General features: G+C 53.4%; 5 protein-coding genes across 5 annotated transcripts; 3 read left to right on the top strand and 2 right to left on the bottom strand.

Annotated features, from left to right (window-relative positions):
- Positions 1–2: 2 nt before the first annotated feature.
- CDEST_05508 (Putative histone acetyltransferase domain, MYST-type, acyl-CoA N-acyltransferase) lies at positions 3–1,949 on the bottom strand. Its single transcript, XM_062921667.1, has 2 exons — positions 1,688–1,949; positions 3–1,621 (listed from the first exon to the last, which is right to left on the bottom strand). Exons 1-2 carry the CDS (start codon positions 1,771–1,773, stop codon positions 202–204), a joined length of 1,506 nt encoding a protein of 501 aa, XP_062777718.1. The 5' UTR covers positions 1,774–1,949; the 3' UTR covers positions 3–201.
- A 39-nt stretch (positions 1,950–1,988) lies between these two features.
- On the bottom strand, positions 1,989–5,294 carry CDEST_05506 (Putative cyclopropane mycolic acid synthase). Its single transcript, XM_062921665.1, has 4 exons — positions 4,522–5,294; positions 3,776–4,440; positions 3,471–3,726; positions 1,989–3,419 (listed from the first exon to the last, which is right to left on the bottom strand). Exons 1-4 carry the CDS (start codon positions 4,927–4,929, stop codon positions 3,309–3,311), a joined length of 1,440 nt encoding a protein of 479 aa, XP_062777716.1. The 5' UTR covers positions 4,930–5,294; the 3' UTR covers positions 1,989–3,308.
- On the top strand, positions 2,166–3,143 carry CDEST_05507 (Putative ribonuclease H-like superfamily, exonuclease, RNase T/DNA polymerase III; the record flags this gene model as incomplete). The annotated part of the gene is made up of 1 exon (XM_062921666.1): positions 2,166–3,143. The coding sequence occupies one exon, from the start codon at positions 2,166–2,168 to the stop codon at positions 3,141–3,143; it is 978 nt and encodes a 325-aa protein (XP_062777717.1).
- A 911-nt stretch (positions 5,295–6,205) lies between the features above and the next one.
- Positions 6,206–8,221, top strand: CDEST_05505 (Putative ribonuclease H2, subunit C). Its single transcript, XM_062921664.1, has 3 exons — positions 6,206–7,546; positions 7,616–7,899; positions 7,953–8,221. The coding sequence occupies exons 1-3, from the start codon at positions 7,405–7,407 to the stop codon at positions 7,992–7,994; spliced, it is 468 nt and encodes a 155-aa protein (XP_062777715.1). The 5' UTR covers positions 6,206–7,404; the 3' UTR covers positions 7,995–8,221.
- An 84-nt stretch (positions 8,222–8,305) lies between these two features.
- CDEST_05504 (Putative mini-chromosome maintenance protein) lies at positions 8,306–11,940 on the top strand. The gene is made up of 3 exons (XM_062921663.1): positions 8,306–8,793; positions 8,857–11,305; positions 11,365–11,940. Exons 1-3 carry the CDS (start codon positions 8,519–8,521, stop codon positions 11,497–11,499), a joined length of 2,859 nt encoding a protein of 952 aa, XP_062777714.1. The 5' UTR covers positions 8,306–8,518; the 3' UTR covers positions 11,500–11,940.
- Positions 11,941–12,511: the final 571 nt, after the last annotated feature.

Genomic DNA, 12,511 nt, shown 5'->3' with positions numbered 1-12,511 from the left:
CCCCACGCAGAATCCCGCAACTGAGCTGAACCTTGGTTCTCAAGTCGATCTTCAATAACCGCGTCTCGTCGAGAAGAATCATCATAATCAAAATTCGCCGATGTAATTTCATTTTGTGAAGCGACTAAAAACAAGGGGTATCATGTACTTAAATGCATTGTAGTCAAACAAGTTTCGCCACGAATGACTAAAAAAATGACTCTACCATCCCCATGTCCTCGTTGAAGCAGTGAACACAGGCGGCTTCCACTGGATCTTGCTAGGATCGATAAGCCTCTTCTGCTTCACTTTTTGCTTCTCTCTTTGCTGTATCAGCTTCTCCGGTATCACAATCTTGTGCTCGCCCTTGTGGTACACCTGCATCTTAAGCGCCTGTAGTGTGTGTTCCACGTCCTGTGGGATAATGGCAAGCGCCGTTGAAATGGTTTCAATCGTCGTCTTCTCGTCACGCTCATTGTATCCTACTAGAAGATCCAGGATATTCTCACCCCAGTATTGGCGGTAACTCAGTAGACCCAAATCAGAAAGAGGCTTCTCGGGTGACCCCAGCTTGCCCTCAATCTTGGACAGCTCGTACGAAAACTGAATCAGCAAGCGACCGTAACCTTTTCGTTGGTACTGGGGCAGCGTGAGAATACAAGCAACGTTGTAGCCGTCAGCACTCTCCTTTTCTTTGGAAAAATATCCAATGATGTGACAGCCCTTATCGTCCCGGGTTGTCATGACATAGAATAAGAAGGGGTCGACATCGTAGTAGAGTGTCTTGTGGTCAAGGAACATCTTGGACAGCAAACATAGATTGCGACAGTAGGTCCGCTGTCTCCTACCGTCGATTTCGAAGAAAGACACCGATTCGTCCCGGTAGATCTCGTTGCCGGGTGGATGCTGCAAGGTGCACTTGCGCCGATGCCTTGTGAAGGACTTTTCGTCACCGTAGTACCCGAGACAGAATTCGCATATGAAAATAACATCTTCCTGGTTGAAGATCTCAGGGTACGGTGAAAAATACCAGGGGAACAGGTCGTGTTTTCCGAACTGCACCTTGGAGATGTTTCGGATTCGCGAGATCTCAGCCGGATTTTGTGTCATGGAGCCGTGTGTTCTGAGCTTCTCGATCTCGTCTTCGCGGCTGAAGCCATTGAGTAGATCCTTCTTTTGGACCTCCTCTTCCAGGTCGATCTCCATCTCGTCGGCCCCTGCCGCGGGTGTAGCGGTCGCATCGCCTGTCGCTGGTGTTTGGCTGTTGCTATCCTCGGCTGTGGGCGTCATTCTCTGACTTTGTGACTCAACAAACTCGCTCCATGGGTGTGGGGTAGGGGCCTCGGACGGCGCCGACTGCTCCCTCTTCCCGGGCCTCTTTTGGGATTTCTTGGAAATCTGCTTCTTGGATGTGGCGACGCCCTTCTTGGTCTTGGGGTCCTTGGGTTTCTCCTTCTCGGGTAAAGGCCACTCAACATCGTGATCGAAATCGATACGAATCGTTGGCACCCATTCGTCGAGACGCTTGTTGAAGTTATCGAAGTTACAGTAAAACTGTCGCCCGCTTTTCGTTTCCTTGATACTAAGAATCTCGGCCCTACGCGGTATACCCTCCTTTCTGACCATGGCGATGCATCCTACTCTGTGGCGCGTTGGTTAGCGAATAGCTCCAAGTGGACCGCATCGTTTGCGTGGTGATTTGTCGCACCTGATGGTCTCCGGAGTGGCCTTGCCCTTCTGTCGAGGCTCGCTGGAGCCGACAGTGGGCTCGCCGTTAGCGCCATGCGCCGCCATGATGATAAATTCTCGAGGTGGTGGTTGTTGGTTGATGAAAGTGTCAGACTTCCAACATTTCTATCGCAAACCGCAAAAGGTGACGAAGCAGGAAAGGGAAGAGGAAGTGGTGTGGCAGAAAACGCGAGGTTCCAAAGGCGGTGAACAAACCACCGCGAACCCCTGTTATGGTCAAGTGGGGCGACAGCTGCGATATGCGATGGGTCCACGTCCTCTTACCTCGATAATCGCATTTTTAATTTTCTCTTACTGGGAATCTATGTACTGCCGACTTCACCATCGGGCACTTCTTATTCATAAAATCTCAAAAAACGCGAAGGAGGAAGCACTTGTCTCTCATTTTGACGGTATCTAATTACCTGTTTCCAACACCATCATAAATTGCAGAGAACATGGCCCCGGAGCTATCGTCAAATTGGAAGAAGCTTCAAGCCCAACTCAAAGCGGCGAGCCCGTCTTCCTCCATAGCATCTGGACCCATCAAGAGGAAGGCAGACATATCAGATCAGCGACTGTCGAAGAAACCGAAACTTAAGTCCGACAACAAATCAGTGCCAGTAAAGATCATTCAAAAGAACGACAAAGCAAAGAAAGAACACATGGGTGTCACGCAAAGCTCGAAGGTGGAAGTGGAACCCAAGGTCGGCTCCTCGCCGTCCCTTGCCCTCTGGGCCGAAGAAAATGACATCTCGCCTGAGGCCCTGGCCGAGGCCTACGGTCTTGGCGTGAAGAACAACTCCATGCTCACTTTGGAAAAAGACAAGATCAACGCTGGCCTAACGGAAGGACTCGACGTCGGCAAGTACGTTGCCATCGACTGCGAGATGGTGGGTGTCGGACAAGGAGGACACGAGTCTGTACTGGCCCGCGTGAGCATAGTCGACTTTCACGGCCGCCAAGTGTACGACTCATACGTACGGCCTCAGGAGCGTGTTACGGATTGGCGCAGTGCCGTCAGCGGAATCCATCCCAAGCACATGAGGTTCGCCCGCGATTTCGACGAGGTTCAGACTGACGTCGCCAAGTTGTTGAAGGACAGGATAGTAGTCGGTCACGACATCAAGCACGATCTGGACGTGCTCAAGTTGAGCCACCCAGGCAAAGATGTCCGCGACACGTCTAGTTACCCGGCGTTCCGGCAGTATGGCAATGGCAGGAAACCAGCCTTGAGAAGACTGGCGGAGGAGATACTCGGTGTCACAATCCAGGGCGGCGCCCATTCGAGTATCGAAGACGCGAGGGTGACGATGCTCCTGTTCAGAAAACACAAATCCGGATTTGACGTCGATCATGCAAATCGCTTCCCAGGCTCCGCCGGCGCATCGGCAAAATCGAAGCCGAAATCAAAGAAAACCAAGAAAAAGAAATGAGCTGATGCCTCTATTACGCACAAACAACAGGGCTCGAGCCTCGCAAACCACCTCTTCCAAAATCATGGTCGTCTTCAGGGCCCTCCCCGTCAAAGCCTGGTAGTCAAATCCAGTTAAAGCCAGTAACTGGATCTCGCCCCGGCTGCCGCCATGAACCAACACTTCTCATAGTGGAATACCCTCCATCAACTCGAGAGCGCCCTCTCGACCCACGGTTATAATAACGTCACCCAGTGTCTTTGTTGAGAATCCAGCCTCACAGTAGGTGAAGTAATACTGCATCAAATTAGCATAGAACACACGAGGGACAGATGGTATGTGTCTTACCTCCCATTTCCTCCTAAATACATCCATCTCTTCCTCTCCCATGTTGGCGTGTTCCCGGTTCAATGCTGGCCGAATTTTCGAGTCAAAGTTCCTCAGAAACTCCTCTTTCCACAACCTCAATGTCTTGGCATAATGCCCTCCGATGTTTTCGACTTTGTCGACGATTAGGGTTCCTCTTGACTCTTTGCTGATGTGGTTCAGCAGCTGCGTGATCGACGGGAGATATCCTCCAGGGAAGATGTAGTGGTTGATGAAACTGCCATCTGTCAGCGCCTCAATATTCTAGTAGGACTCACTCCACTTACTCTTCTCCCTTCGAGTACGCCTCGTGGCGGCCTTCGGGCATGGTGATGCATTGAAAGACGGCAATACCTCCATCCTTCTTCAGCAACCTGTCCATGCAAGCGAAGTACGTTCCCAGGAACTCCTGACCGACAGCTTCCAGCATCTCGATTGACACAATCTTGTCAAAAGGTCTTTCAGGTGTTTCCAAAGCTCGGTAGTCCGTCAAACGGACGTCGATGCGATCAGAGAAGCCCGCAGCTTCTATGCGCTCTTCTGCGAGGGCCTTTTGTTCCTTGGAGAGCGTTAGGCTCGTCACGCGGCAGCCGGTTTTCTTGACGGCCTCGATGGCAAAGGAGCCCCAACCAGTGCCAATTTCCAACACATGATCCGATGATTTTATGCGAGCGCCGTCGATGAAGCGGTGCAGCTTCGTCATTTGTGCATGTTCCAACGTCTCTTCTGGTTCGCTCGGATCAGGGTGCATCTTCCAGATGGGGCACGAATAAGTCATGTCTGGGGACAGGAATGCGGCGAACATATCGTTGCTAATGTCGTAATGCGCCGAGATATTGAGGAGCGCGTTCGAGAGGGTGTTGGTGGTTCGGGCCAGACTCGAGATGGCGGTGGACAAGCTCGAGAACCATGTTGTCCCGTTGCCCATTTCCTCACGGTTGACGATGAAGAGCTACATCAGGGCCGTATTAGCGGTACGAGCGGCACACGAATGATTGACCAGGGCCAGCCAGCCAGCCACGGGCGTACTGACCTGGAAGAAAGCAGTTAGATCTTTGCACTCAATCTCACCGAGCATGTACGACTCGGCAAAACCCATGTCGGCGAACAGGAATAGTCGCATCCAAAAGGCCTCGCTCTTCACAACCAGCTCGACCCTAGGGATGGCATCTGCGCGGCGAGAAACGTATTCACCGTTGGTGAGGTTCTCGTTGTACTTCGCGCCCAGCTTCTGACCAAACACCTGCCTAAACTCGGCCGGCTCGTCGACGAGAAGAAGGGTGCCACGCTCAATCTTGGAGAAGACGGAGAGGATCGTAGGCTTGGCCACGGTCAGAGCCGGTCCCCAGGTCAAGCTGCCGACGGCACCTCTCACCAGCTCTGTGCCGCGGGATAGGGGCTGGGCGACAGCCGCCGGAACCAACGAGGGCAGCTTGGGCATGGTTTCTCGCGCGAAAGAGACCGGGGAGGACGGAGACGTGAAGATGGTTGGGAGACGGCTGGATGCACCATGTATCTGAGAGCGAAAGACCGATGGTTCGTATCAGACTGAATAGTGCAAAAATGTCAATTGAGTTAAGCAGCCACCGAGGGAATTGAAACGAGCTCTTCAGGTAGTAGGAAGATACACCGGGAAGCTTGCCTCAGCTTTCCAAAAAGATGGAGGGGAGTGAGGAGGCGGGGCTGTAGCTGTAGGAGGGGTGGAAGGGCGAAAGTCAACAAGAGGAGGAGCAAAATATGCTCGCATCTGAGACTCAGCGGTAGGGCGGGACGATCATTTTATTGCAGGCGTGCGCGAGCGCATGTCCGATGTGTGCTAGTTACAACGAGACATGCTAGGACAAGCGGCGCATATGCAAACAGTCCTGGCGACCGGCACATCAACTTGCTCTTCTTCGCGGACGTCAGAGAAGGATGAGATAGCGCATGCTTTTGTCTCGCCCATCGGTACCGTCGCAAGCCCGAGGGCAAAATGTGGGTAAACGAGGGTCCGAACCAGGATCCTAGCATGCATGCCCAAGGGGGCCGCAGCAAGGATAGTTCAAACGGGGATTCCCTCGGGAGGATAGACAACAAAAGATAGAAGTCTTAGCCATCGCTTCTTTCATTGAGAAAATCGACATGTTGAGTTGTGCTGACGATCCCATCTGCACCTGGTATTGTAGAGTTCTTGGGCCACTTTTGCCTCTTCATGTGCCGTTAGCAAATACTGACCACCATGAGACTGTCTGAATATCCGTCGATCAGAGTCATTCTTGGAGACGGAGCAGCATCAACCATCAGTGAAACAATAAGCTCGGCAAGGCTGCCGGGATGGGGAGGGGGGGAATCTCCTCAACAGAATTGCTTTAGGACAGGGCTATGTATGTATGTGTGTGTATGATGTCAACTGTGATCGGAGGAACAGCGAGCCGGGCGCACGGCAACGTGTGCATGCTCTAATAAGCTCTTGCAGCTCGAGTCGGAAGTTGGGCTAGTAGTCTCATTTGTCGCTAGGTAGACTTGTGTGATGAATAATCAGCCGCCCATAGCATAATATGAGATGCATTAGACCAGTGCGCCGTCGGAGCGTCCGGCCACATCAGACCTCGAGCTGCTGTTAGTGTTTGAGAGAAACGGAGATAAGTGCTTGACCTTTTCAGGTTTCGGCCATCAGATGAATCTAGAATTTGCAATCGATTGCGCCGACAAGAAGAGGTGGTTCTTTCCATCGGAAGGTAGAAACATCTCCATACGGCGTGAGTGCCAATCTGGTAACTAAGCGGTGAATACAGAGTATGTGGCATGCTATATCCTTGTGATGGGCTATTCAGTCCCTGCATCCCGGCAGAGAGAAAGGCTAAATTTGACAAGTAGGTTACGTTGTACTCGGTTGCTGTCTCCTGATGATTGGTATGTGAATGCAAGTTGAGCCAGCAGCGCCTTTTCCTCGTCCTGTTTTTGATGAACCGTTCATCTAGACCAGAGCGCGTTCTAGTATCAGGCAGGCACAAGTCGATCCTGCACCCAACCTTCGATGATCGGGTCCTACGGACATTTTCAGAAGAGAAATCTGCGATACTACGATTTGGGTGTTCCTGGCTTACATCGTGCGACAGGGTCCTTTGTGCGGATTTGCGGAGCTTTGCCCGAAATCTCGACTCAGACTAGGGTCTTTCAAGGTCAATGACATCAAGACTTTTTGATCACACCCACTACTGGTATTTGACCGAGGACAACTGACCGGCGGGATTTTCTTCGTCTGACCCCGGGTTGAGAACCCTGGAATCCCTGATTTTAAGGATCGCGCTCAAGAGACCGATGGAGATGCCTGCAGAAAGGAAACGAACGACAGCCCCAGAGGATAGTTCCGACCGTGGAATAGGCAGACGACTTCCCAGCTATTGACGGGCCTTTTGGAATCCACTGCCGCGCATCCGACTAGAAATGCATAGAGACCATGAAGAGGGGCTGGGTTGCTTGCATTGGACACGTTCCTGGCGCCGGCTGCCACCACCCTGCATGTCTCATTTGGATGGACAGCAACCAACGCGGGTGCCAATTTCAGGTGTGGTGTGAGGTCCTGTCTCTTTTTCTTCTCCCATCCTACAGGCTACAGCCCTTGAAGGCGCAGGTCAACAAGCCCAGATGAAGTGACACACCAGCCCTTGCCTCGATTGCCTCGATTGCTGAAACAGCGGGACAGATAAGAACCAGAGGCTCGTGGGTGTCGGGGTGGTAGTCCGTGCACACGGGAGCCAAGCCCGTCTTATCGATAGTCAATCTTATCGAAACTTCTTATCAATGGTTAATTGGATTCGCGTTGTTGGAGAGCGGCGGACGCGTCTTGGTACCTAATCAAAGAAGTCGCATCGTTCAGTAAAAGTGCACTGATCAACAGCTCGGAACGATCGCCAATTACACAAAGTAGCCCAAAATGTCGAAAGCAATTCTCTCCATTCAGTCAAACGACTCTGGAAGGACCAAAAAGGCAGTCGCCAATCTGCTGCCGTGTCGAATTCACCACGATGGACCTGTCGGCGATGCCAATTACTTTTGGAACCCTGATCAGTCTGAAGGTGCGTTGCCATCTTCGTTCGAGCCTTGAAGGGAATTGAAATGGCTTGGAGCTGACTTCAGGCCACTAGAAGGAAAACCAGTCGCATACTTCCGCGGGAGAAAACTGCACGGCACGACTGTCAAGCTACCAGAACAATACCGAGGCATCGTGATGGAGAAGAGCGATAAGGTCGAGATCCAGCAGCTCGAAGGCGAGGCAGAAGAAGCGCAGGGCGATCTGGTTGAGCTGGGCACCATGGACGTCAAGGCCGAGTTTGACGAAATGGTTATTTGGGGCCACGAGTCGAGCGCCGATGCGGCGTCAGATCCTTATGTGAGAAGTATCGAAGAATGGTTGGCTGCGGCTGAATCGGTAGGTGTTTCCGTGGTATTTCAAGCGTGTGTCGTAGCTGACTTGATTTTCAGATACACTCGTACCCTTCGCCGGAGACTAAGACTGGCGCATAATCGGGTGAAGGACTCTCAGCGTTCTGCTAAAGGGAAGTGCCACCTGGGATTTCTGGGTGTATTGGGTATTGCATGGTTTAGGCGTTATAGAAGTTGTGTAGATCGGCATGAACATCAAAAACCTCACTTGTGATTGTATGCTGGCGCGTTTCGGCTTTAGTTTTTCAACCAACCCTTTCTCTGTCCATGCTGAGGATCGCGAGTTTCGCAGCATGGGAGGGTGTTCCCAGAACTGACTAGCGCCAACGCAGTCAATTTAAGCCGTCGCGCCGGCAACACACGACGACGCGTTTTCTGCCCCTCACGCGCCAAAAACCAATTAAGCCCCCTACTCAGTCTCCGCCTTCCAATGCGAGAAGGTATCCATCGCATCCCACCACCCAAAAACCCGCCTCCACCAAAAAACAACATCCCGCTCATCAGCCTCGTCTCAGTCGCTTGCGCTTCGTCAACCCACACTGTTGACCCCATTCACGCCGAACGACGATTTATAGCAGTCTCGCTGCCGACGAGAACCAACAACAATGACCCCCCCCAGCGACGCCGGCATGCTGATGTCGGACGCTCCATCTCGTGCGTCGGCTACCCCTAGACGCTCCCTCATGCCCAGTTCCTCCGGCGGCAGGCCAAGAGTGCCACCCTCCGAGAGCATGGGCGCTCCCAGCGACGACGAGGCTGAGGGATTTGCCGACGATCAGGTTCCTCGTGGATCGAGGATACCCGACATTACAAACATTCCCCGCGTGGAGGACAAGATCGGCCTCATGGTCCAGGACCACTTTGAGTCTTTCATAGAGGAGTAAGCTGCCATCCCCTGCTCTCGTTGGCTACGCAGTGTCTCTTAACAACACCATAAATGCAGATTTATAGAAGATCCGACTTCTTCTGGCGCACCGACATCCAGCGCCGTCACAACGGACAAGTACTACGTCGCCCAGATTCACGGCATGCGCACATACCAGCTTTCCACCTTTTATGTCGACTTTAAGCACTTGGTTGCATGGCATAATGGCGAGCTGGCAGATGGTGTCATGCGAGGCTACTACCGCTTTCTACCGTTCTTGACCGCCGCCCTGCACAACATGATCGCCAAGCACGAGCCGCAGTACTTCCGCGAACATAGGCAGCCGACCTCTTCCAGCAATCCGACCAACTCGGCCGCGAGCCAGCTGGGCTCCGCTAGCCAGACAGAGATGGGCGACAAGACCGCCAACCAGCAGACAGACAAGCTGTTCGCCATCGCCTTCTACAACCTGCCGCTGATCTCGAGAGTGCGCAGTCTCAGAGCAGCCAACATCGGCCAGCTGCTCTCCATCTCCGGCACCGTCACGCGGACGTCAGAAGTTCGTCCCGAGCTTTCACTCGGCACCTTTGTTTGCGAGGCATGTAGGACAGTTGTTCCCAACGTGGAACAGACATTCAGGTACACGGAGCCTACCCAGTGCCCGAATGGAACCTGTCAGAACCGCCAGGCATGGCAGTTGGACATCCGCCACAGCACATTCGTCGACTGGCAAAAGGTGCGCATTCAAGAGAACAGCTCTGAGATCCCCACTGGTAGCATGCCGAGAACGATGGACGTCATCATGCGTGGCGAGATCGTGGACCGGGCCAAGGCCGGAGAGAAGTGCATCTTCACCGGTGCGCTCATAGTTGTGCCAGATGTCAGCCAGATGGGTTTGCCCGGTCTGAGGCCGAGCGCCGTTCGAGATGACAAGAGCGCGGCTGGTGCCGACGCCGGTGGTTCTGGCGTCAGTGGTCTCAAATCTCTTGGTGTTCGCGATCTGACCTACCGTCTGGCCTTCCTTGCCTGTATGGTCACTCCCGACGTTTCCAACCCGGGCCAGTCGGCGAGCGGTCAGGTTTCCGACATCATCAGCTCACTGACCCAGAACAACACGCATGACAACTCTGAGTCGGTCGAAGACGTTCAGGCTGCTGTGCTCGCATCCATGAACCCATCGGAGATTGAAGAGCTGCGTGGGTTGGTTCACAGCGATCACATCTACTCGCGACTGGTGAACTCGATCGCACCAACGGTGTACGGCCACGAGGTGGTCAAGAAGGGTCTCCTGCTTCAGCTCATGTCTGGTGTGCACAAAACCACCGCCGAAGGCATGGAACTCAGAGGTGACATCAACATCTGCATCGTGGGCGATCCCTCTACATCCAAATCCCAGTTCCTCAAGTACATCTGCTCCTTTGCCCCTCGCGCCGTCTATACCAGTGGTAAGGCATCGTCTGCTGCGGGTCTCACGGCCGCTGTGGTCAAGGACGAAGAGACTGGCGACTTCACCATCGAGGCCGGTGCTCTCATGCTGGCAGATAACGGCATTTGCGCCATTGACGAGTTCGACAAGATGGATATCGCCGACCAGGTGGCCATCCACGAAGCCATGGAGCAGCAGACCATTTCCATCGCCAAAGCCGGTATTCAAGCCACCCTGAACGCTCGCACCTCCATCCTCGCTGCCGCCAACCCCGTCGGCGGTCGCTACAACCGTAAGACGACGCTCCGTGCCAACATCAACATGAGCGCTCCGATCATGTCTCGTTTCGATCTCTTCTTTGTCGTCCTCGACGAGTGCAACGAATCTGTTGATCGCCATCTTGCCGAGCACATTGTTGGAATCCATCAGCTGCGCGACGAAGCCATCGAGCCCGAGTTTAGCACGGAGACCCTGCAAAGATACATCCGCTTCGCCCGCACTTTCCGCCCTGAATTCACTCCCGCGGCAAAGGAACTGCTTGTGAAACACTACAAGGAGCTTCGCGCCGACGACGCGCAGGGCGGAATCGGCAAAAACTCGTACCGCATCACTGTCCGTCAACTAGAGAGTATGATTCGTCTGTCCGAGGCGATCGCCAAGGCCAACTGCGTAGACGAGATCGAGCCTCCCATGGTCACCGAGGCCTTTAACTTGCTGAGACAGAGTATCATCTCCGTCGAGCACGATGACATCGATATCGAAGACGAGGAGTTGCCAGAGGAGGGCGAGGCCCTGCTCGGTGCGGCCTCGGAGGCGGCGGGTCAACCTGTTGAAGATGACAGCATGGCCGTCGACGAAGCCAATGAGACCCCGGCGCCCGCAGCCCGTCCCAAGCAGACCATCACATTCGAGAAGTACTCGAGCATGGTCAATTTGTTCGTGGAGCACGTCAACGAGGCTGAGACCGAGAACGGCGAGGGTGTCGAGGGCGATGCGCTCGTAGACTGGTATCTGGAGCAGAAGGAGGATGAATTGGACGACGTCGCCCATGCAGAAGAGGAGAGGGCCCTGGCGAAGAAGGTGCTTAAGAGGATGGTCAAGGTACGCGATATTTTGTTGCTTATGCCCATGTCTGATTGGAAACTAATCTCGGGTTGTAGGAGAACATCCTCATGGCTGTTCGCGGCCAGGGTCTCGCCGACGACGAGGCAGGCGAGGGAGCGTCTGCGACCGCCGAGGCGGAGCAGCGCATCGTCTACGTCTTGCATCCCAACTGTGCTGTTGAAGAGTTCTGAGCTGCTTCAGCACGTGTATGTTGACGTTTTAAAATGGTATTAGGGTTGGACTTCACTGGGTTGGACTTGGGATGGACGAGTCTTGACGAGAAGAAGAAAAAAAGTAAGCTAATGTCCACGGCATTTTGGACTTTCTTGAGCCTTTGGACGGGTGGGAAAGGATTTTGGGCTCGTGTTGTCGCGGCCCGGGAGTTGGGGCGTTGGTCGGAGGAGCTGTCGTACTGGAGATGACTTGACTTGTATGCGAAGAGAAAAGAAGAAGAAGACCATCTTGGACAACGCTGCAGTTGGCTGCTTTCGTCTGTTAGCTTGATTATCCCTCCCGGTTGTGGGGCATCCCGAACGATGATTCTTGTTGTTTCAGGCCGTCCGTTTCAACCAGCCCATTCTCTACTGTACCTCCAGGCTCATCTCTTCGTCTTTGCACCATCATGAGCCTTTGATAAACCCGGTGCAGCCAAGCCAACTTTTGAGGTGCTTTCGAGATCTTGGGCAGACGCATAGGAACGCAAAGATTCATCTCAATGCGGCTTCATAAGAAACTGGATCTCGGCGAGGGTTTGGTTCCTATTTTCTATCGGCTGCCGACAGGCAAGGCAGTCAAGTCAGTTTTGTGCAAAGGAGAAACAATTCGATCTCGAACATGTATACCCCCCCCTTCCCCCCCACGAAAGCTTGCTAGGCCCTTGGGTAGGTTTCACGGGCTTTACGGTACGTCGGTGGCTTGTTTTCTGGGAACAATGCTGCCAGGTAGCGGTCTCAGATCATGAGGCGATGCCCGCCAAGGTATTGCTGGCCACGTCCACCCCTGCGAAGTCAATAAATTCCATCCATCCTGCACCATATGATGCTACAGAAGCCTACCCTCACAGTGCGTTTATCTCCTGCTTTCAAGACTGCGACGGTGGTCTCCGTTGAGGTCGCACAGGTAGATACAAATGGCGTAAAACACGATATAAGACATAGTATAAGTGTCATGTACCCCCCCCCCCCCCCTTTTTCTTATGTTATT

The sequence above is a fragment of the Colletotrichum destructivum genome, chromosome 3 (genome assembly GCF_034447905.1).
Source record: "Colletotrichum destructivum chromosome 3, complete sequence".
NCBI classification, from domain to species: domain Eukaryota; kingdom Fungi; phylum Ascomycota; class Sordariomycetes; order Glomerellales; family Glomerellaceae; genus Colletotrichum; species Colletotrichum destructivum.
The sequence above is the reverse complement of the archived record's forward strand: the minus strand, read 5'-3'. Positions and strand labels throughout refer to the sequence as shown.